Source organism: Adiantum capillus-veneris, chromosome 5, assembly GCF_014529385.1.
Source record: "Adiantum capillus-veneris isolate H3 chromosome 5, ASM1452938v2, whole genome shotgun sequence".
Lineage (NCBI taxonomy): Eukaryota > Viridiplantae > Streptophyta > Polypodiopsida > Polypodiales > Pteridaceae > Adiantum > Adiantum capillus-veneris.
In genome coordinates, this window is record NC_140935.1 from 22,450,719 (window position 1) to 22,475,452 (window position 24,734).

At 47.0% G+C, this 24,734-nt stretch overlaps 1 protein-coding gene across 1 annotated transcript; it reads right to left on the minus strand.

Annotated features, from left to right (window-relative positions):
* Nucleotides 1-409: 409 nt before the first annotated feature.
* On the minus strand, nucleotides 410-21,681 carry LOC147456998 (UDP-D-xylose:L-fucose alpha-1,3-D-xylosyltransferase MGP4-like). The gene is made up of 4 exons (XM_086512045.1): nucleotides 21,167-21,681; nucleotides 20,872-21,033; nucleotides 973-1,188; nucleotides 410-894 (listed from the first exon to the last, which is right to left on the minus strand). The coding sequence occupies exons 1-4, from the start codon at nucleotides 21,602-21,604 to the stop codon at nucleotides 667-669; spliced, it is 1,044 nt and encodes a 347-aa protein (XP_086368171.1). The 5' UTR covers nucleotides 21,605-21,681; the 3' UTR covers nucleotides 410-666.
* Nucleotides 21,682-24,734: the final 3,053 nt, after the last annotated feature.

The window sequence follows — 24,734 nt, forward strand, 5'->3', positions numbered from 1 at the left end:
TCACACAATTTGCAGGATGGGTGCATTCATTATGTTTTCAGACAATTTGCAAGGATTGTGGCAAGGCTGCACAAAACCATATTTCAAATCAAAATACTTAACATGGAAATTGTTTTGAATTATGAGTGAAATGAGAGAGGACTTGCACCGAAGTTAAACAAGTTTAGGAGACTTCTTACTTCATGCACTACATTGGGGGATGTTTAAGGCATTTAGCATTTCATGTATGCTAGAATCGCATCTTTGTACGTATGTTTTGATTTGTATGGCTCCTCGAATACAGGCTGACCCGAGCATCCTCAAGGACTACAGTAATACAGGCTTGTCTTTTCTCTCCCTCAGACTTCTCTCTCTCTCTCTCTCTCTCTCTCTCTCTCTCTCAAAAAAGAAAAAAAGAAGACTGCACTGCTAACAAAAAGAGAATTATTTACTATTCTACAGAAAGAATTACTTTTTCTTTATATATTAATCCATAACAGGATATGGCACCCATCACGATACACCATGCCAGGTCCTAACCAAAAAAATTGGACCATGCTATGAAGAAAATTACCGATTGACCTTGCACTGGTGTGAGGATGTAAAGGCTTTGCCCTTTTACACTCTTAATTACATGAGCTCTCCAAGCATCCACTCTGTCAAAATTACCCCTTAAGAGCCAATTGCTCACTCGCTTGATCTGAGCTTCACCAAAGCTTCAGTTGGATCCATTTCTTCGTCGTCTACAAACCAAAGATCAAAATCTCGGAATCGCTTGATCTTCTTCTCAAAGCCTGTGATGTAGTTGTTATGTATAATTGCATGTTTCCCTTGTGTCTCTCTCCTCCAGGTCTCATTTTTGAAGTACAAACCTCCACTAGGAAAGGCTCTCTGCGGTAGCAAGTAAAGCTTGACCTGCATAAACACATGAAATTTTGAGTGATGTTTACAAGGTAACCTGCGAATTGGGGAGCGCTTGGAAAAGAAACATGCCATGTCAGATGTCTTGTTCAGTGCCCAGTTGAAAGCAGGCTGATCATTCGCCTTGGCACGTGGAGACCATGGCTGGGCCTTGAGCTCTTCGATCCACTTTTTCAATATAAGCTTCCCTCCATTTGTTGGCCTAATAAAAAGCATGCAGCTACAAATATATGTCCGCCCCTTCTTTCCTGGAGGTGGCAGCTTGTGCGAATGATCATGCGATTTAACCTAAAGAACAAATCAACCATGAGAATTGATGGCTTTCTTCGTTTGACTTTTCTGAGAAGAGGAATCATAGAAATACTTGCAAAGACAGCAATATAAGGCCAAATAGAAAGCACTGCAAAACTATACTACACATAACCTCAAGTTTCATTGGCTTTCTGCAAATGAGATGTGTCTTTTTTTGTTCCAAACGATCTAAAGCAATAGCAGAATCACCAGCTGGCTACTTCAATACATGCATTACTTCAATACATGCAAATGCAAAACCGAGTCACAAGTGTAAGAACCCAACAATGGCCTGAGCTACGCTTGAAAATGCATCCTTGGCGCACCCCTTTTGAGCATGTGTATTATACAGCAGTTGTAAGGTGCAACGGAATGAATGTTGTATTTTCTCAAGATTAGTGATCTTTATTGCTCAAGGTTCCTTTTTAGTTCTTAGGGAAAGAAAGAGCTTTCCGTCTGTAGAGTGCTGTGGTCACGAACAAAGTGAGTGGATATTGTGCGTGCAAGTGAATGAGACTGAGAGAAGGAGAGAAAAGAGATACGACACCCGAGAGGTTTTAAAACCCTCCTCCGAAGGCCCCACTCTCGTCGGCGAGAGTGGTCTACTTGATTGCACAAAGGTGTACAATGCGAATGCAATGGACTGATGCAATGGGACTATGCCGATGACGACGACGACTTCGTGGCTGAAAATTGGGATCTTCTATCTGCTGATTTTCATGGACTGTTTCGGGGCTGAAATGGACTGTTCTACTGTTGTGCTTATGGCTGAAAATGATGGTTCTTGTCGGGGATCAGGCTGAGAATGAAAACGCTGATGCTGCTGCTCCTCAGGCTGCGTTTTGGGGTGACTACCTTGGCTGAAAAACGCTGCCACAGCAGGTTCACTAAAGCTGAAAAACGCTGGTTACTGCAGGTCTATGCAATGCTGAAATTCGCTGGAAAAGGCTGAGATTGGCTGGCGTTTTTGCTATGGAAAACGCTGATGAAGGGGTAGCGTTTTTGCAATGAAAAACGCTGGGCTGAGGGTGTTGTGGGTCGATCATGCAAGGGAACTGTCGCCAGAAGGGGGAAGCTTCAAGGCGAGGCTGATGCTGTGAAAAACGCCAGATGAGGGGAGATGGTGGCGATGGATCTGATGCTGAGGGGGGGTATTGCTGAGAAGTTGCCTGTTGAGCCGGAAGCTCCTGCTGCCTCTTCTTCCAGAAAGTGCTAACTTGGGTTTGCTTATATATTAACTTAGCAAAATTGCCCTACCTACTTTTGTTGGAAAGTCACTTAAAAATAATAAGTGAAAATGCCAAAAATAGAGAAAATAGGCTAAATGCACTGGAAAATTCCCCTAACTAATGCTAATGGATTCTGATGGGAATTCCGATGATCATGTTGTGTGCAACCGGAGGATATGCATCTATGCTAAGTGACTGGGCATGCACGGTCTACGAATAGACTCACAAAAGTGCCAGATCACTGCTAGATCTAGACTTGACTGGACTGACTGAACCCTGATCATGTTGTAGCTTGTCCACGAACACATAGGGTTGGGATGTGTCACGTGACAGCAGTCCACATGTATAATCATCTACTGCAGTTGGAGGACACCAGCTTTTTTGTGAGTGATTAGACAATGGGTGCCCCCTATGCACATGCACTTGAGGATCGAAAAGCAGAATCTATATATCATGTTAAAGGGGAATCTCCGCTGTCACGTGCAGTCCAACAATATCTGCTTTCAGAATCGTCCCATCTGGAGTCTGGACTCCGTACCATGGTTCACGTTACTGGATGCTCCCCCTCCAGCTCCCCATTCATCAGCCATACACCACTCTAGTGGCTCCTTCACCACCTCTCCCTCCTATTTGGCTGTCAAGTGCACATCTAACCCTATGTGCATGTGGACAAGCTATCTCAAGTCTAGGGTTCAGGTTAGCCTAGGAAGTGTTGTGGCACCTTTGTGAGCCTGTGCGCACGCCGTGCATGTCCAGGCACTTAGATTAGTTGCATACCCTCTAATTGCACACAGCATGATCATTAGCATGACATTTAGTACTCATCAAGAGCATTTTCCAGAGCATAGAACCCTTTTTCCCAAAACACACATTTTTCACTTATTTATTGATAAGTGACTTTTGTTGGAAAAGTAAGTAGAGCAAATTGCTAAGCAACTATAAAAGAAAACCTTTGGGCACTCAGTACAGGCATAAGAGGCAACAGAAGAAGTTCCCGAACTTGCAGTGTCTCTCTACTCAACAGCACCGACAGGGAACCATCGGCGTTTTCAGCCTTCAATACCCAGCGTTTTTTGCACTTGCAGATCAGCCTGGCATTTCTACAACTCAGCAGATCAGCCCTAGCGTTTTCCAACTTGGAGATTAGACCTAGCGTTTTTAGTTTTCAGCCCTCTGCACCTGCAGATCAGCCCTTAGCCTCGCAGATCTCAACCTCTGTAGCAGATCCTCGCCGCGTCGCCGAATTCAGCCAGCGTTTTCCAGATCAGCCAGCATTTCAGAATTCAGCAAATCAGTCCTTTCATTTTCGGACTTCAGTCCGTCCTCGTCGTCGTCATAGTCATCGACATCGTCGGCAAGTCCATTGCATCTAGACCATTGTACCTGTTGAGATAGGCATGGGACATCCCTCTACATCTCATTTCAGTTGATGTTGACACCTTAGTATATTTGCTGTAAACACAAGAATGAGCCAAGTCTACCAACCGTGTAATATCAAGGCCTATAAATAAAGCCTTGTGTTGTACATAAATATATGCTATGCAATATGATATACTACTTTTGTGTGTACATCAATTTCTCCCTTTAGTGATCGTGTACCAATGGAGTCTTTCACCTTTGAGCCTCCTTGAGCTCTTTTCCCCTCCCGATCCTTACAACTGGTCAGAGCCAGTGAGCACCATAATTAGCTTAGCAATCTTCTCCTCATTCCATAGATATCCCATTTGTGCACTCTCTGCTAATCACACAGTCGATTAGAAGCTGATTAAGAGCCAAAAACAACTTATGTAATCGGCTGAAATCAGCCCACTCAAGGGGAATCGAGTTAATCGGAACCTACAAATCATCTTCCCACGTCAAGAAGGACCTTCTTATATGCGTGAAGAGCTTTATGAGCTGAAGATTTCAACCTCTTGCCAAATCGACGGTTTTTGCTTGCTTGAGTTGCTGCACACACTCTCAAATCAAATTTTTCAAAGGCATCGAAACCTTCTCTTGCAACCGACGGTCCGGATTCATTCTCACATAAATCCTTGATCTTCGGCCTTGAATCAATCGGCTTGCATGGATGATTTCGCCTCTACTAGCGCCCTCCATCTGCGGTGCTTGATCAAGCTGCAACATGATTTCGATTTGCCCATCTAGTGGACGGCTCTGCTCGGTTCTGTGCCAACCTCGCCATTTTCTGTGTAGTTGATTTCTTTTCATTTACTCTTTGGTTTCACATTAGCCTTTAAAGATTAGTTTGGCTTCATTTAAAAACCTCAAAAAACAAGTGCTCAAGTTGTTCAAATTTTTAGTCTCGGCTTCGGCTTCCCGACTCGGCTCACTCTCAAGCCACACAAAATTTTCACTCAGCTTCGGACTTCGAGCTCATCAAATTCAAGGCTCGACTTCAATTTCTTAAACGACGCCACTCGAAGCATCAAATTTATACGGCAATTTTTCGTTGACTTGCAGATTGCTCAAGAGCCCACGGCGGCAGATTAATTTTGTCTACACACGACGGTATTAGTGAAGAGTGACTTCACCTATTGGTCAAAATATCCGTGTTGTGTACATTTTTTTTATAAAAAAAAAAATTGGGCAAGACATTGCCGTAGAGAGAGTCTCTGTGCCGGTAAGACCGAGACCCTCTGCATTTGGAACCACTTTGCATCATGGGAGAGAAAGGGATTGAAAAATTCAATGGAGACGGTTTCCACACTCGGCAGACCAAGCTACGAGGATATCTTATGAAAAAGCAACTATGGTCTGTTGTAAAACCGAGAATAAGCGAACCATCCACTTCTGCTGAAGGCACCCTCACTAGAGCCCAAATCGCACAAGCACAAGCTAAAGATGAACAGGCACTCGGCATAATTATCACATCACTGCATGATAATTATGTGCATTTTACAGATAGCTGTACCACTGCAATCCAAGCATGGGATATTTTGGAACATAACTTCGGTGCTAAACAAAAGCAAAGTAAGATTAGCTTAAAGAAAAATCTTTACAAACTTACTATGCTTCAAGAGGAGGATGTTTCAAGCCTCGTTAATAGACTAATGAGCATAATCACGCAGCTCACTTACATTCAGTGCCAAGTCCCGGAAGAAGATCAAGTCGCTGTGCTGCTAAGTGCTCTACCTGAAAGTTTTGACAACATAGTAACAATCTTAGAGCAAAACGAACCCATACCTTCTCTGCAATATGTTATACGCGCAATCCATGAAGAAGAAAAGAAAAATAAGAAGAAATCTAAATCAGTGGGAGGAGCTTATTTTACATCATCATCATCATTATCTAGGGCGTCATCATCATTACCTAGATTAAATAACAAAAAGTGTTATGAGTGTGGCAAGCCTGGACACTTCTCCAAGGACTACTACAAGAACAAATATTGTAGCAATTGCGGCATCAAAGGTCATCCACCATCAAAGTGCCAAGGAAGCAACAAAAATAGAGTCAATCTTGCAGAAGAAAAGGATGGAGATGCAGCTCAACAGGAAGAGAATTGTCTCCATGTGTGTGCCGCCCCCAACTACTTTTGCGAATATACTGATGTACTGTAAAATGGATAGTCTTTCACCTTCTCTGTTTAAGGGGAGGACTTCTTAGTCTGTGTGACACCATGTAATGAGACCACTCAGTCTGTGTGACTATAGTTTGTGCGACTACCTCAGTCTGTGTGACCATTAGCCTGTGTGGCTTTAGGTCTTGATTCAACTTCATTCAGTATAGTCCATGCCTAAGGGAAGGATTGTTGAGATAGGCATGGGACATCCCTCCACATCTCATTTCAGTTGATGTTGACACCTTAGTATATTTGCTGTAAACACAAGAATGAGCCAAGTCTACCAACCGTGTAATATCAAGGCCTATAAATAAAGCCTTGTGCTGTACATAAATATATGCTATGCAATATGATATACTAATTTTGTGTGTACATCAATTTGTCCCTTTAGTGATCGTGTACCTTTTATTATTTGTGTGTAGCTCACTGTGTAACAATGGAGTCTTTCACCTTTGAGCCTCCTTGAGCTCTTTTGCCCTCCCGATCCTTACAGTACCAGATTTGTGCAATCTATAACATAGACCTCTCTCGCCATAGAGAGGGGGGCCCTTGGAGGAGGGTTTGAGAACCGTCTGGTGTCGTGTTCTTCTTCTTCTTCTTCTCCTCTCTCTCTCTCTCTCTCTCTCTCTCTCTCTCTCTCTCAGCACTTTCATTCACAGTAGCATTCACTTTGTTGTGATCATTGCACTCTCTCTCTAAGAAGAACGGAAGGCTCTCCCTTCCGTAAGTAAAAGGAACCCTTGAGCACAATTCGAAGCACTCATCTTGAGCAATAACAACAATTCACTTCCGCTGCACCTTACATTGGTATCAGAGCTTTTTGGCAGCGTTTTGTATCACTCAAGGAAAGAACCCACAAGAAAAAAAAAAAAATCTTGTTGCGGTCGCACGTAACCCAAGTCCAATTGGGCGTGTCGATTCCTATTCATCTTTTTGAAAAGTGGTAGGTAACCCAACAAAGAAGGGCTTGTCCAGCCTCCCCTTGTTCCTCTTTTCACTCATTGCACTTAGCAGCCGGCCAATCGACGTGAGGTGGGAAAAAGCAACCTTGGTGTGAGCGCAAGGCCGCCAAAGGGTGCGCCCCTAGGGAAGAGTCGAGCTCGGGTAAGAGAAAAGCCTTCTCAAACACCGATCGCAAGCTAAGAACTCAAGAACCTCAAGAACACAAGTCCCTCAAGAACCCGAGTACCCAAGATCTCAATGTATGGTCATCACCCGAAGCGGAATGGATACTTTGCGTGAAGGTGATGAGAGTGGAGTTGGAGAAGAAGAAGTTTCTACACCAGGAGGATTGTTCCCCGATCCTCCCCCATCCCCATCTACGCCACGGATTGCACCAAATCCTATGGAGGCTTTGGTCAAGTCGATGATGGACATGATGCTACAAAAAGAGGCGCAACGCGCCTCCATGGATTGCGACCGCGAAGAAAGAAAGGCAGCCTTGGAGCGTGAGCGTGAGCGTGAGCGTGAGCGTGAGCGTGAGCGTGAGCGTGAGCGTGAGCGTGAGCGTGAGCGTGAGCGTGAGCGTGAGCGTGAGCGTGAGCGTGAGCGTGAGCGTGAAGAAAGAAAGGCAACCTTGGAGCGTGAGTGAGCATGAGCAAGCGCGCTTAGCAGCCGAAGAAAGAAAGGCAGCCTTGGAGCGTGAGCATGAGCAAGCACGCTTGGCGGCCGAAGAAAGAAAGGCATCCATGGAACGTGAGCGTGAGCAAGCGTGCTTGGCGGCCAAAGAACAAAGGGCAACTATGAAGCTTGAGCACGAGCAAGCGCGTGAAGCTCTACGCATAGCGGCCGAAGAAAAGCAAGCGGCTAGCTCGCTGCTGCTGTTCCCCCCCCCCCCCAAGCACTGCCCGTTGCCTCCCCCCCCCCCCCCCCCCGGCTGCCTGCGCCCGCGCTGCCCCGCCCCTGCCACCTCTGCCATCCCCTCCCGCTGCTCTTTGCGCTCCCGCTTTAGCCGCCCCCCCCCCCCCCGTCCGCCCGCACGCGTGGGTTGTTTTTTCTTCGCCCTGATCGCTCCCTGCAATTGGCCCATTCAGCACTAAGTCAATCATTGGGGCAGTGCTCTGCACGCCTAATTGCAACGTCCTTCCGTCGCCCTCTTCTTACGCCACAGCAGTAGACACAGATAGAGGCTCCAGCTTCGCCACAGAGGGACTCACCAGAAGCCCCCTCGCCCGACCCCACTGAGCCCACCATTCGACTTGCTCTCTCGCCAACAGAGCAAGCGAGCCTTGCCGCAGAGGTCGAGCGATTGCAGGCGACTTCGGTCATCTGCAAGATTCTCGGCACCCGACCTAGCAAAGGAGAGCTGCGAGACCTTCTTCAGGCCCGCCTTCTCGCAGAGGTGGGCAAGATCTTGGATGTCCAGATTCTCGAACGGGGTTACTATCAGGTCGAGTTTGAGACCTCCGAGATGGCGTCCAAGGTCATAGCTATGAGTCCACTGGCCATCTGAGCATCACGTGCCCACTTTCGACAGTGGCGGCATGGTTTTGACCCAGCTTCGGATGTTTTAGTAGAGAAGGCAGACATCCCCATCTCGGTCTGCTTCCCGGGTTTACGGAGGGAGAGCTTACCACTTCTCTCCAGGATCGGCTCCGCCATTGGGACTGTCCTGGAGACACCTCGTACGGCAGCATCCGTAGCTGCCAAGGCGGCTGGCATTCCCTCAGTTCGAGTTTTGGTCAGAGATACCCACACGCTCCCGAAGGTTATCCTTTTGCCTCGGGTGAGTGGGGGTTGGTTTAGACAGAGTGTGGAGTACTCGGGCCTCCCGAACCAGTGCTTCATTTGTCGACAGATGGGCCATCTAGCGAAGGCCTGTCCACGGAGGAGGCCACGACCTACACCTCAGCCTCAGCCTCAGCCTCAGCCCCAGCCTGCCAAGGCTGGCCCACAGCCACAGTCAGCGGCACAGCGCACACATGCCGAGCCACCCTCCGAGCCTGGGGCTCCAGCAGAGGAGGGGTGGCAGCAGGCCAGTGGTCGACGACGACAGGGGCCACAGCATCAGCCTGGCACTCAGAGTGGCCCTTAGGCGCCTACTCAACAGCAGTAGGTTCCCACGGGGAACCGCTTTGGTCCTCTTGAGCAGGAGGAGATCCCTGCGCCAACCCCCACATCCGCTTCACCCTCGACAACCTCTCCCCCCCCCCCCCCCCCCCAGAGTTCCCCCCCTCTTCCTCATCCCCCCCCCCCCCCCCCCCCCCCCCCCCCCCCCCCCCGCCTTTTGCTCCCGTCGCCTCTCCACCTCGCTCCTCTACCTCTGTTGCCCCATCCCGCCCCTCTTCTCCACCGCTCCCCCCAGCTCCTTCTCTCTCCCCTCCTACTCTAGTTCCACAGTCGACCCAGGGGGCAGGGCCCTCTCCGGCGGCTAGGAGATCTCTTGGCAGCGCCTTTGCCACGAGTCGCCTAGCGAGAGAGGGTCAGCCTTTCTTACGGCCCCCTTTGCAGATTCAAACATCTTCCCTTGAAGCTATCCCTCGTGGTCTGACGAGCGTTGACATCCGGCGCCGCTGGGACTTCTTCGACTACGGCTTCACTTGTTTTCTTGACGATTCTGCAGCAGACCATGAGGCAGCCTGCTTCAGGGTCCATGCTTTGTTCCTTGCCACTAGGGGGACAGAGACCTTGGACTCAGCAGTTGGTTTCTCCTTCCCTCTCTGTGGCAGGGCCGAGACAGAGTGGACCCTCGACTCAGTGTTGGGTTGGTTGCATATACAGATCCTAGAGTTCTCTCACCACATGGGAGAACTTGGAGTTACAGATATGCTGCAGACTTTCTCGCCATTGGCCAAGTTTGCGGTGACACCCCCAGACTCAACAGGATGTAGGCACATTGTGGTGTACTTCTTTGCTGATACGCAGTGTTTGCCTTGCTATGTATACATTCATGAGGACTCCTGGACAGAGGAGGTTGCTTTACGCACGGCTCGCTCTGCTTGGGCTTGGGCTAGGCACTCACTGCAGTCACGCCTATCTAGAGGACGCTCGGATGCGGATTACTCCCCATCCAAGCCAGCCTCGAAGATAGCCCGTCTCGCTGCTACGGCAGCATCTGTTCTCTCTCGCTCCCCATGAGGATTGTCTCATGGAACGTGCAGGGACTAGGTGGGCCCCAGTTTCAGCGTCAGCGGGGCCAATTGCGTCAGGAGCTTCAACGTTGCCTTGTGGGAGGAGAGATTGATCTCCTTATACTTCAGGAGCACCATCTGTGTGAGAGCCGCATTCGGCGATGTGGTCAGATTTTGCGTGGACGATATGATACCTTTTGGTCAGCTGCTTTTGGACCTGGAGGCATCCAGGGTGGGGTATGTATGACTATTGCGGACTCATTGCAGCAGGCCATTGTGGGCAGAGGGATTATTGTGCCAGGCAGGGCTTAGTGGATTACTATGCAGGTTCAGGATGGCCTTGTGGGTTTCCTGAACATCTATGCGCCCAATGTGGCGAGTGCTCGTGCAGAGTTTTGGTCACAGATTGTTGAGTCTTTGCCACAGGCAAATCATTGGTGCATAGGAGGGGACTTCAACATGTTGGAGGACCCTTCTGACAGGATTGGTGGCAGCCATGCTACTGTGCATGGAGTCGAGTTGGCAGCTTGGGAGAGGTTGTGTATGACTTTGAGGGTCTTGGATACATGGCAGCACTCTCGTTTTGTGAGGCCCCGAGACAGTCTTGCCTTCTCTAGATCGGACCGCAGAGTGGGAGGAGTGAATCTATCGCAGATAAATCGCTTCTACACTAGTGACCACTTCAATGACTTGGGATGATCAGTGGGCATCCTGGCAGGGACCTCCTTCTCGGAATGCAGGAGCAGCATCCAGACAGTCCATGGTTGGAGGAGCAGTTACAGCAGGCTCGACAGGAGCTTGCTAGCACAGAGGAGAGGCGTCATGAGTTTGCTTTCCACCGACAAGCATCTCAGTGGACTCAAGTGGGTACAGTGACTGGTGCTTTTTTTGAGACAGTGGGACCTCGACTCGCATGCCAAGGTCAGTCAGTTGAGGAGGCCCGATGGGTCAGTTGCTTGTGAACCCGAGGATATGCGTGCAGTTGCTACTAACTTCTACCGTGAGTTACTGTCTGCTGAGCCCCAGTTAGAGCGGCAGGATGCATGTAGGGAGCAGGTTTGGGCACAAATGCCTGTCTTGTGACTGAGGAGATGTGTCAGAGGCTAGAGATGCCTCTTCAGCTTCAGGAGCTGCACACGGCTCTTAGGGCCCTCCCCCGTGGTAGGTGTCCAGGTGAGGATGGATTGACTCCCAGCTTTTTCTCGGAGTACTGGGACCTGCTTGGCCCATATCTTTGTAGTGCTTTTCAGTACATTTTGCACACAAGAGTGATGCCTGACAGCATGAGTGAGGGCCTGATCTACCTCATTCCCAAGGAGGGTGGCTCCTTGGATGAGATTCGGCAGTGGCGTCCAATCACCATCCTCAACTCAACCTACAAAATTCTTGCCAAGGCTCTGAGTTTGAGGATTCAGCCACTCTTAGAGAGCCTTATACATGGGACTCAGACAAGTTTTGTCAAGGAACGCAGTATCCTTGACAACATCTTTACTTTCTGGGAGGCTTCTGCCCTGGCACGGCTTCGTGGTGAGGACCTTGTGATTCTTCTTCTCGATTTTGAGAAGGCATACGACAGAGTTGACTAGGACTTTCTAGAGGGCACTCTACGCAAGATGGGCTTCTCAGATGCTTGGATCAGAGGGGTGCCAGCCTTGTACAGACAGGCTCACAGTCAGGTGCTTTTGGCAGGAGGTAGAGGTGATCGCTTCATGCTCACACGCTCGGTCAGACAGGGCTATCCTCTTGCCCCCTTTCTCTTTCTGTTCTATGCGGAGGCGATGAGCAGATTTTTGGTGTCACAGCAGGTTGGTCTACGGGGCTTAGCACTCCCTATTCGGGGAGATGAGCTACTGGACGCTGAGTTTGCCGATGACTCGGCCTTGTACTTAGATGGCCAGGAGGCCAATCTTCACAGATGTGAGCAGGCTTTGGAGACCTTCTGTTGTGCATCAGGCGCACTGATCAACTGGAGAAAGACATTGGCTTTCTCGGTTGGTAGTGCCCCTGTGCCAGATTGGATGCCAGGAGAGGGTTTCAGGTGGATTCCCCCAGGGACTGCAGTTCGGTACTTGGGTTGTCAGGTTGGTAAGGACTTGTCTCCCGAGCAGCAGATTGCTCCCCTTCTCCTGTCCATCAGGAGAAAGTTGTTACATTGGAGCTCAGCACGACTTTCTTTGGCTGGTAGAGTAGTAGTTGCCAACCAGGTGTTGTTGGCGACTATGTGGTACATCACTTCCTGCAGGATCTTCTCGAGTTCTTGTATCACCCAGGTAGAGAGGCTGATCAGGAACTTCCTTTGGTCAGGACGTGACACTCAGATAGCCCGAGCCAAGGTGGCTTGGCAGGTCATCACACTTCCTTCTTCTCAGGGAGGGCTGGGGATCATTGATCCAGCACAGCAAAGCAGAGCCCTTCTTGGGAAGTTCATAGTCAGAGGACTTCTTCCAGGTGAGGAGCTCTGGAAGGAGTTCTTGCTGCAGAGGCTTCATGCCACGAGGCCCTTGGCAACCTTCGACCATATGGATCTTTACAGAGATGCGCAAAGTTGGCTTGAGCATGAGCAGGAGACTGGAGGACCGCTTCGCTGTGAGGTTGCTTCGATCTTGGAAGCTCTTACGACGTGGCTTGGAGCAAAGACAGCCGACGTGCACGGAGGAGCGCCTACGGCAGCCCCTCGTCTGGAACCCCATGGTTAGCACTCAGAGAAGCCACTTGGTTGGTAGTCGGCCTCATGTTTCCTGGGGTCCCATGGCAACAGGACTAGCGCGCTCTCTAGGTGACTAGCTAGAGTTCACAGGTTTGTCAGAGGAGGTGCAGGGTTTCCAGCTACAGGGCATGAGAGGTGTGCAGAGCATGTGTCAGGACATCTCAGAGTCAGGTCCAACTGAGTGGCTCACGTCTCTTGAGCCAGTAGCACCCCTATGGATGGGAGCCTTCACACGACTGGAGGTTCTCATCTCAGTCAGGGCCTGCTCAGAGATGGTCCCAACCCTTTTCTTCGAGCTTCAGGATGGGGGACGACTACAGCGAGTTACAGTAGAGGCCCTGCAGGTAGCAGAGTTGTTTCCACAGGATCCGAGTAGTGGGCATCTCTGGGAGGACTTGCGTCATAGACCCTGACCCAGCACCTCTTGAGACTGGACACTGGAGGCTTTGGACTTGGGAGTGTTGTCCACTGGCACGAGTACAGTGGGATCCTGGTGAGTGGCTATGGAGGGACCCCTTCTCTTCTGCAGACCATCCAGGAGTCCCTTTCTTTCAGTACATTGTTCGGCTTGGACGTCATATACTTGCAGCACACACAGAGGCCCGCCCCGCTGCAGCACGTCATTGGCAGGAGGAGGGTCTCTCAGTCAAGTTCTTGGCAGCCTTTTGGGAGAGGCTGTGGGACTCCAGACAGCCGAGGCGCGTCACCTTGTCCCACTGGGCTGGTCGCACACAGAGCTACAACAGTAGGGAGCTGGCTAGTGCATAGTGGTCTCTCGGCCGCATGTACAGCATGTGACCATTTGGTGGAGAGTCAGCGTCACTGTCTTTGGGAATGTCCCTCGGCCCAGCAGGTGTGGCTACGAGTTCTTCGTCTGATGCCTACTCTCTCCACGGCTCGACAGTACGCTTGGGGGGCAACGGCTTGGTCCACTCTCACGGGCCCGGCACTTCAGTTTGAGCTATCTTCCACCAGCAGGATGATAGTGATACAGGGGGGGGCGACCTACACTCCAACCTACTACAGAGCTTACTCCACAGGAGTGGTGCAGTGAGAGAGGAGTGTTGGGAGCTCATCAGTAGCCTGACACTGTGGTTCATCTGGCGGGCCCGCTGTTTCCGCATCTTTCAGGCTTGCCCTGTGCCACCAGCAGAGACTGTTCGTGACTTTTGGCTAGAGCTGATCCATACTCTCAGAGGACAGCTTGAGGGACTACAGGGCAGCTCCGACCGCATGCGGGAGCGCCGCGAGGCTTTCCTCCGACTCTGGCGCCCTGGGCCTTTCTACACCATTGTCCAGGGTGTGCTCAGATGGCACTACCGTCCACCTGTGTCGCTCTTCCCTCCCCCCATCTCTTGATTTAGCCTCATTGTATATATGCTGTTTTTTCATTGGGAGAGTCTCCCCATCATGCTTGTTGTAGCCCTCTCTTGCAGAGGTGGTTGAGCCCTATGGGCAGTTTTCATTTACTAATACAAGGATCTTTTTCTCGGAAAAAAAAAAAGCGAGCGGCTACGGAATTAGAGCGTGAGGCGCAGAGAGACCAACGCATGCAAGAGTTGGTCCTACAGGTACTCACCTTGAAATCCGAGCCTCTCAAGGACATAGGCGATTCATTAGGTAACACAAGTAGAGAAGCGGATTCCAACAACCCAATCACTGAGAAGTTGACGTTCAGTAAGTATAACGGTAAGATGGATGCTAATGTTATATATTCTTGGTTGCATCAATTTAATGCTTACTTTGCGACAACTAAGAAAACAAGGAATAGCAAAGTTTTGACAACAGCCATGTATCTTGCCAGTGATGCAAACATTGGTATCATGCGAGGAAGGCGTGCCCCTTTCTTTCAATTGGGCCGACTTCCAATACAAGCTCAAGGTGCGGTTTATGCCGCCACGGTACCTAGCCCGGTTAAAAGAAGATTGGCGTAACCTTAAGCAAAATGGTACCCCAGTCATGTATTTTTCTAACCGTGTTTTACAGCTCGGCACCCAATTACGCAAATCGGATGCGAAACATAAAGAGGCTTTTCTTTTCAGGTTGGACGAGTATATCAAGTTCGATGTCGAAATCCTCAACCCCATAGATCTCAACAAGGCGGTAGCGATTGCTCTCGCGCAGGAGATGAAGCACAACAAAGGAAATCCTAAGGAAAACAAGTCTTCTCACAATACCTCTCAGACTCCTCGGAACATACAAAACGGTAAGAATAGTAACTCTTCTAGCCCATCTTCCTCTAATCCTTCGGAAAAGAACTCTCAAAATGAATTTAAGGGTAAAGCTAAAACACCTTCTCAACCTAAGCTAACCCCAAATGAAAAAGCTGCACAAGGAATTATAGGAGGATAAATAATGCCACAAGAACAAATCATTTATACAAAGGAAGGTCCATGTTATCAATGTCACGTCAAGGGTCATATAAAGAAGGCATGTCCACCACCTAAAGAACGGCAACCGAAGAAGAATTAGAGTGGCAACTCACAGAGTTGGTGGCCAGAGGATTCATACGTCCTAGTGGCAACTCACAGAGTTGGTGGCCAGAGGATTCATACGTCCTAGTGTAAGTCCTTTTACTGCTCCTCTTTTATTTGTCTGCAAGAAGGATGGTTCGTCTCGTTTGTGTGTTGATTACAGGGCTTTGAACAAGATGACCGTCAAGAACAAGTTTCCGATGCCTCGCATTGAGTATATCCTCGATAGGCTCAATGGGGCAAAGGTTTTTAGCAAGGTTGATCTCAAAAGTGGATACCATCAGGTAAGGATATTCAAAGGCAATATCTACAAGATTGCCTTTTCCACAAAGCGAGGGCAATGGGAGTATGTGGTTATGACTTTTGGATTGACAAGTGTCATGGGTACATTCAACCGTCTCATGGTAGGCCGTTTTGGAAAGATATGATTTGCGTGTGTGTGTTTATCTTTCTTGATGATATTCTCATTTTCTCTGCATCGTGGGAACAACATGAAAAGGATGTAGAAAAGGTTTTAGCCCATTTGGATGAGTGTCAACTGTACATTGCAGCTACAAAGTCTGAGTTTTTTCTCACTAAAGTTACTTATCTGGGATATATCATTTCTGCAAAAGGTGTCAAGCTTTGATCCCGCAAAAGTAGAACAGGTTCGTATTAAGAATTTGCCCAAAAATGCATAAGATATGCGTTCTTTGCTTGGTTTATGTTAAGTATATAGTTCGCACATAGAGAATTTTGCATGTATTGCCGACACCCATGACAGATGTTCTGAAAGGGGTGAAAACTCGCTGATAGCGCGTTGTTTTGCCCGAAGCAGCCGTTGAGGCTTTCGCAGGTCTCAAGGTTGTAGTGACAGAAGCACCGTGTCTCATACTTGCCTCTTGGGACGACCCCTTTGAGGTATGGACGGATGCAAGCAATGTCGAAATAGGTGTTGTGCTTCAATAGCATGGCCGTCTAGTTGCATTTCTCACTAGGAAGTTAAATAGCGCCGAAAAGAATTATTCAGTTTACGACAAAGAATTTTTGTCTGTTATTCACTCTCTCAAGCATTGGAAGCATTTTCTTAATGCTAGAGAGTTCATGATTCGCACAGATCATCAAGCCGTCAAGTGACTCCAGTCTATGCCTAGTGCACATTGGAGTGATCGCCAAGCACGGTGGTCACAATTTTTTTAGCAATTTGGTGGTTTGATTGAGTATGTGCCTGGTAAAGCTAATCGGTCGCAAAGGACAAATTCTGGCTCTTGAGTCAAGATCCACAGTTCTATTCAGGGTGTCTCTTTCGACAACATGAAGAATCAGTATGCAGATTCCGAGTTTGGTAAGCAATGGTTGCAGGCCCTTGCTCCCCAAAAGCCCAGCAACTATCTCATTCTGAAGGTTTGTTGTATTTTCGTCACTGTCTATGTGCGTTGTCCTCTCTCAGGACAGCCATATTGCACAATGCTCATGACTCTCTCACGGGTGGGCACAGGGGAATGAACACCACTGTCACGTGACACACCCAACCCTATGTGTCTGTGGACAAGCTACAACATAATCAGGGTTCGGTTCAGTCAAGTCAGTCTAGAATATGAAGTGATTTGGCACTTTGTGAGTCTGTTCGCAGACCGTGCATGTCCAGACACTTAGATTAGATGCATATCCTCTGGTCGCACACAGCATGACCATCAGATTCCAGTCATATTCCATCACTAGCATTTTTACAGTGCATAAACCTATTTTCCCTATTTTTGACATTTTTCACTTATTATTTTTAAGTGACTTTTGTTGGAAAGTAGGTAGGGCAATTTTGCTAAGTTTGTATAAATAAAAACCTAGCGCTAGCACTTTCGGGCGAAAGAGGCAGCAGGAGCACACGCTCAACAGGCAACTTCTCAGCAGAACCCCCAAGAGGCCTAGCGTTTTTGCTCCACAGCATCAACCTAGCGTTTTGGACTAAATCAGCCAGCATTTTTGGATCTTGCAGATTCCTGGCGATAGTGACACGTTTTAGGGTTAGCGTTTCCAGGTTGAGGTCATAGATGCAATTTTGATCATTGTGTTCATTTGGCCAATCACAGCTTCTCTCTCTCTAGGAAGGTGGTCCATGTCAATCTTGTCACGTGCACATTTAACCCTATGTGCATGCAAACAAGCTGTAACTCCGTTTCAGCCCTTACCCTCTCAACTCCCAGCATCTACCGCAAGATCCCATCAGCATCTCAGCATCTAGAACCATTATATCAGAATTTCTGCAATCTAAAGCAAATACCTCTCTAGCGATAGAGGGGTGTCAGGTGCAACGGAATGGAAATGGTGAAGATCTAGGTTTTACACTTCCACAAATCCTTTACTTCTTTTCCTTGTGTTAGTGATTCCTTTTAGCTTGGAGAGAGAGCGGTAGAGATGTGTAGAGGTAGAAATAGAGAGAAAAGAGGAGAATGACACCTAATGGGGTCCCAACCAACCCTCTCAAGGCCCCCCCACACCATTGCCGATGTGGTATTTGCTTTAGATTGCGTAAATGGAATGTACACACAATGCAATACCTCAAGTGCAGACTCTATCGACTCGAATGATGATTGTCGCCGCAATAACTCCTCAAGACGAGGCACCTCCGAGGCTAATTTCTCGCACCTTTGAATCCTTCTCGATGTGGGATTGCGGATGGCCGCCAAGGGGTAGATCTGGGGCTGAATTGCGCTCTCGATGTGAGGAATGAAGGGCTGAAAACGCAGATCTTGCGATGCTGATGATGGACAGCAAAGTGAGCACTCGATGCCGGCGAGGGAATGGCCGAGGGGAGGCTCGATGGGCTGCCGAAGTACTGGACCACAATGGGATGGCTAGCATTAGCAGATCTAAACACAACCCGGTGATGGAATGGGTTGGAAATGAAAACGTTGGCTGATCTGCACTGCTAAGGGGTAGCGCTAGGGCTACAAGCTCAAAACACTGTGCTGCCAGATCTCAAAACGCTAGGGCTGATGTGAGAAAAACGCTAGCTGATCTGTCCCTTGGTCTAGTGCTCTGTAAATCTCATGAAAAGCACTCGCTGCTTGGTCTCCTTTATAGGGTTGGAATTGGACTTATAAATTTACTAAGGCTTAGGTAGGGCAGACTGTCCACCAGTCCCAACAAGGACTTAGGTAGGGCAAACTATCCACCATTCCAAACAAAATTAATCATTAAAAAAATGACTTATTAATAAATTGGGCCAGGGAGTCAGTTTCTGGGTGAAACTGTCACACATCTGTCCACCCGAGAATCCCACTGACATGAGGAATGGCTCGTTGGATTCCTCTAACCTAGAGCTACATGCATGTCATGCCAAATGACATCTGTCAAAACGCGTGTTTAAACCATTTATGCAAGAGGGTTCTAAAACAGAAAACCTAATCTAATGGATTTGTCCGGACATGCAGGTCCTGTGAACAGGCTCACAAAATTGCCAATATTAATCCTCCTAGGATTCTAGACACTCCTATATAGAAAGAAGGGGAAAACTGTCTCTGGAAGTCGATGAAGCATGTCCACGTGCCACAGAGAGCCATGTGCACGTGACATCCCTTCCTGCTTAGAGTGACCTACTGGTACCAAATTCCATGCATACCATAAGATGGTCTCAGATGAAGTTCCTTCTAGATGATGTTGTCCACGGTGCCTTTTGAGAGAGAGTCTCCCTTGGGTGATGTGGAAATGTCCAAAACACAAGGAGGGTGATGATGCATCTACTCGCAAACAATGGACTGTCTCTTGGATCAAAGAGGCCCTTGGTGGTTACCAACCAACAATAACCTTTGTTGCCTCAACTCGCATGGTGTGAACCAAATTACAACCGGACGCATGCTCATAGAGCCAATGGCTGGATATGCAAACACCAATGTCCACGAAGATACCGGCCAGCCTATATTGTCCCTACGCGTGAAGATTGGCGAGAGCAACGCAAAATGGGAGATGAAGATGGATATGTCCTTTGGAATGCCCACGAACCATAGCAAGTACTCTGGATGATGTCTCATGAAACTGCCAAGTAACTCCTCAAAGATAAAGGCTCCTCTTGGGGCTTCGACTAGATTGTTGTATGACGGAAGCTCTAGATGAATACTCGTCTATGCAATGGATGTGATTGCAAATGTAGGCTCACAATGCCTGCAAACTCCCGCACTGGTTGCCTCGGATTGGAACCCTTTGGCTCCGGATTGATGGCTACCGATTGCTAAGAAGATGTAGATGGTGTGGACCTGATGTGCTGCCAAAAATATGTACCGATCGATGATGATGCAATGCCTCTTCTAGAATGATGGAATTCTCCAAGCAGATGGGAGCGATGGTTGTGCAAACAATGCCAAGACTCCAAAGCTAATAGGTTGATATAGATAGTGCCCTCCTTTGTCATCATAGGCCGCTGACAAATCTTGATACTCACCATCAACATCTTCATGTTTCTTGTGCATGTCTTCAATGATGTGATTTGTCATGTCAAAGAATTTATGAGTGCAAATATCCATGCTAGGATTTCTTTATGTCGAGGTGGTCGAGCGCGTACACCAAGTCAACTACCCTCTCACAAGCGCACCACAACTATAACCCCCGGTATACAGTGTTTGTGCCACATCTTCGCCCCAAAACAGGGAGGCAGAGGCATGATGCGAGTCTGTGTCGGCTCTTTCATTGTCCTGTTCTTTTTCTCCACCACCATTCTACTCAAGAGCATAAGGGAGAGAAATTTCCCTTTGAATGCCTTTAGAAGAGAGAAATGAATCAAAGGGTATAAGTTCACCTTTTTTGTCAGTTCTCAGGTAGAGATCTTAGAGTCAGATTGATTCGCAGCTTCACTTATCCAACTTTGAAAGTGAAAGAGCATCAAACTTCTTAGCAAGATAAAAATACCCAAATCTTTCTGGAGAAATCATTTTCAAGTATCAACATTTGGATCCTTGAAGTGACTCAACCTCCATAGGACCTACAAGATAGGGAAAAATACCAAAGGCACGAAAGGTTGCCTCCTCTAGAAACGAGACTCTGTGTTGTTTGCCTTTCGCACATGAAAAACAAACATGGTGAGGCTTGCGAAGCTTGGCCGAGCCGATAGCCATATTCTTGGAAACAAGATGCTGCAAAGTAGCAATGGGAACATGACCAAAGCAAGAGCTCCAAAGAGCACTTTGGATTTGGAGAGCAACCGGTATAAATGTGACTCTTGCCCCTGCAAACTAGAAGAAAAAGCGTGAACGCACCAACTTACACATACAAAGAGAGGGATACATTCAGAAACTCTATGCACTCAAACAACAAATACAAATGGCATTTTTGCAAAGAAAGAAGAAAAATGTTTGAAAATTTTTCTAAAAAGCACTGACCAAGGATTATCAAATCAAGAGCACACATTTCCATGACAACAGCAAAGTTCCATGTTGAAGTGTTAACTCTTCGATCACAAAGAGTACATGAAAAATTTAGTAAACCAAAATGACTTGTCGCGCATTAAAACACCAGCACAAGCATCAAAAGTCATCCATGGTCCTTTTCAAGAGCCTCACAGACATGTCCGGAAACTCGAAGGATAGGACCTTAGTTTCTTTCACATAGTTGATTGACAAGTTAGAACCCTATCTCTAAGCATGTTGTCCAAACAACAAACCAAAAATGTTACCTGTGTCATGTCATCAGTAAAATAGATATCATATTTCCCTTTGAAGTAAGGGAATGGATCCTTCAGCCAGACCATGTCAACATCATTGTATAACACCGAATAGCCTAGCTCGAGTATCTGAAGCAAATGTCTTGGTCTTCGAGAAGTAAAGTTGAAAAAGCCCTGCCAGCGTACAAACGATAAAGAAAATTCTAAAAATGGGATACAATGGTACTGAAATATCCATATACATCGGTCAAGTAAACATATAGTACCTGCATAGATCTTCTCTTGCAATGCAGATTAGTAATTTTACCTGTGATCCAAACTTGTGGGCTTGTTGTAGCGCAGGGGCCGGAGGTATGAGCACAGCATGGCCAGGCCATTTCTCATTTACAGCATACAATGTAGCATAATCCTCCGCTACAACTAGAACTCCATGCTGCCTATGATGTTTGGCAATGCTGGTGAGCCAGTTGATAAGAAAGGGCAGATATGGCTGGCTCACGGCACACAAGATAACTGTGTTATTTCGTGCAACTGCACGCACAGCCTCAGGCAGGGTGTACGTATGCCACCTCTCCCTCTTCACAGAAAGCTGAGAGGAGGAATTCAGTAAGGCTGTCAAGGGAAAGATGAAGCCTAGAAGGAAGATGACCGAGACAAGCACGCTGAGGGTGCTAGAATAAGAGAACGGTGTTGATCTCTGGCTCTGTTGTTGAAAGGCGCCCACATGCGCTTGCTTGCGCAGCATTGCTCTTCTGAAAGACGCACTTCAGATTTTCATCGCCGGATATACGGGATCTGGGCAGCTAGCTTGAGCTAAGCAAAGCCTTACTCAGGTGGTCATATATATATATATATGGGAAAATTACCAAATAACCCCTCTAATTTGTGGAAATTCCCAAACTACCCCTCAAATTTCAAAAATTCCCAAAATGCCCTTGTATCTATTTTGGTCGGATTGTTCAAGATTTTCTGATGTTTAATCCTTTCTGACAATTTAGATCTGTTTTTGAGTGCTTAGCATGTAATTTGTCACAAATTACCTCGCAAAAATAGTCGATTATGTTTAAAAATAATGAAGCGATTCATCTCCAAAGACTACATAACCAACTCAAATTCTAGCTTGAGCATCTTGTATAGATAGACAATCGGTCTTCTTATGAAAAGCTACAAAAAATACATCTTTGGAGAAATTTAATCTCCCGACCAGGGGTATTTTGGGAATTTTGGAAAAGTTGAAGGGCATTTTGGAAATTTATTACAAAATATTGGGGGTATTTTGGGAATTTTTGAAATTTGAGGGGTACTTTGAGAATTTCCACAAATTAGAGGGGTATTTTGGTAATTTTCTCTCTCTCTCTCTCTCTTATATATATATATATACACACACACACACACACACACACACACATATATATATAGCTCAAGGAAGTGAGGTTGTTTTGGCATGTATCTTTGGAAGTTGGACCTTGGCCAAGCTCGTAGTTGGAAAACCAATGTTGGATGCCAAGATACATCACATGCTCATAGTGGGTGCAAAGAGGGTATATAACTAGTATGGCCTGATAAAGCTACAGGCCATACAACGACAATGACACTCCCATAAAACAGAAAATATCCAGTTTGCTTGTCTATTCAAGTATTCAATCAAGGGCGTGCTTCTTTCTTATCTAGAGTGTGGCAACATTGAATCACAACCATATGGCCATATGAAAGCACCTCCAATTTATTTATGTGAAGGGGCTATAACCTTGCCTTTGAACACATATGCCATGTGTTAGACAAAGTGACAATGAAACTTGTAATGCCATGTGGTTTGAATAATGGAGTGTGTGCTAGACTCAACAAGATAAGTTGGATGCTCATAGCAAATTTTCCTATCTTTTTTAACGCGAAGAGAAGGTGGTATTGTTAAATTATTCATTTCTTTTGAGCAGTCTAGCATTTAACACTTAAAAGCCTCTATCACCTATCTACACTATCAAAGTCAATGCGAGAAGTTGTATTAAACAAGTCTCTATGCTTGTGATTTGACTCAAAAAGTTGGACTCTCTCTCTCTCTCTCTCTCTCTCTCTCTCTCTCTCTCTCTCTCTCTCTCTCTCTCTCTCTCTCTCTCTCTCTCTCTCTCTCTCCACCCCATTTGTGTGAAGCAAGGGTGCCCACTCTCTCCCACATTGTTTGGGATGTACATTGAGGAAATAGTAGCATACTGCTTCGAGCTAGGGGTGAACCTAGATCTAGCACGTACTCTTGTCCACCTTATGCATGCTTTATGTTGCCAATACTATTTCAAACTTTGGCTCTTGAGATGGCCTACAACAATACCTTTAAGAAAGTGTGCTTGGAAGTTACTATGATTGCTACCACAAGTCCCAGTCGAGGTCTCGGTTCCATGAAGCTAGAGGTAGCTTATTAGGTATGCAACCTTGGTGATGCTAAAATGTTGGTGCCACCTGTCTTCAATAGCCACTCCCATGTTATTTTATCAGAGCTAAGCTTAGAGTGTCACCCATATCGTTGGAGACCCTCTTCTAGACATAATATTCCGTGTTGAAGGAAAAGAGTTACCATAGGTTAGACTCCCCTACAAAGCTTTTGAGGCTTGCAAACAAATAGAAAAGGTAGATGTGAGCAGATCATGGTATGCCCAAGTGACATAGTGGTTTAGTGCACATGGCCAACGAGCTACGCAGTGGCTACCATGTATCTAGTATGACCCTAACTCAACCTTAATTCACCTCCCACACTACGAGAGAAACCAAATGCATAGATAGGATGATTGACATCTCTACTTTTGAGAGACTTGGATTACACCTACATTGCCTCTTCCAATAAAGATGCTATATTACAAAGACCAGCATTTGACTAGCCAAGAGGAAGAATTCATAAAGAGGCCATGCTATAGAGATGTATGCATGCCACACTATGCCCCAAAAGCAATTTGAATGCATGCCACACAAGTGCCCTAGTAGCAATTGGACAGCTTCAAATATTGTCACACAAATTAGAGATTGGATGAGTTGCATGCATTCTAGACCTAAGAGGACTTGTATGTTACCATATACATGTGGTAGTGAACACACTAGGACCGACGGGGCATTTTTTCGCTCTTTAGGAGGTTTTTTCCCTCATGCATTGTATATACTCCCATCACTCTAGGGCTAACTATCTTTCCATTGCACACTAAGTAATACACTCTCTGTTGTGTGCCTTGAGATTCCTTCATCTTCTCCATGTGTTTTCCTGCAACCCTAATTCCAACAATTGGTATCAGAGTAGGTTGCGTCCTCCCGGGCTTAGTCGCCAGCAACTCCAGCACACACTTGCTCATTTTCTTCGATTTCAGTGAGCTTTGGCGAGCGTTCGAACGTCGACAAAAATTTTGGGTAAGCTCGCAGAGCTTAGTCTGCTTAGGTTTCTGATTCGGGCTCATTTCGGCCTTCGTTTCTACTACAATCAGGTCTGCACAGGCAATTTTGTCATTTTGTGCAGGATTTTTGTCAGTGCCAAATACTGCATAACAGGTTCCATACAGTCTATTGTTGGTTGTGTTATATAGCACATGCTAGTCCCACTCAGTTTCTCCTCATTTTGGGCAGTTTTCACATCAGGCACAGACATTTTCCATGGCTGACAACAACACAGATGTGTTTAAGATGTTTGTTTCTGAGGAAAGATTGGATGGGGACAATTACCCTATGTGGGCTTACATGATGCAACATGTTCTTGTGTCAAAAGGCGTCTGGAATATTGTGCAGGGCATTGATGTAAGTCCTGATTCTAAGGATGTAGGTGATGTTGAGGATGTGGCAGGTCTTGCTGCAAGGATTGCTGCTATTAGAGTTGTTTTGCCTACGGGAGAACAAGCTCGTAGGGA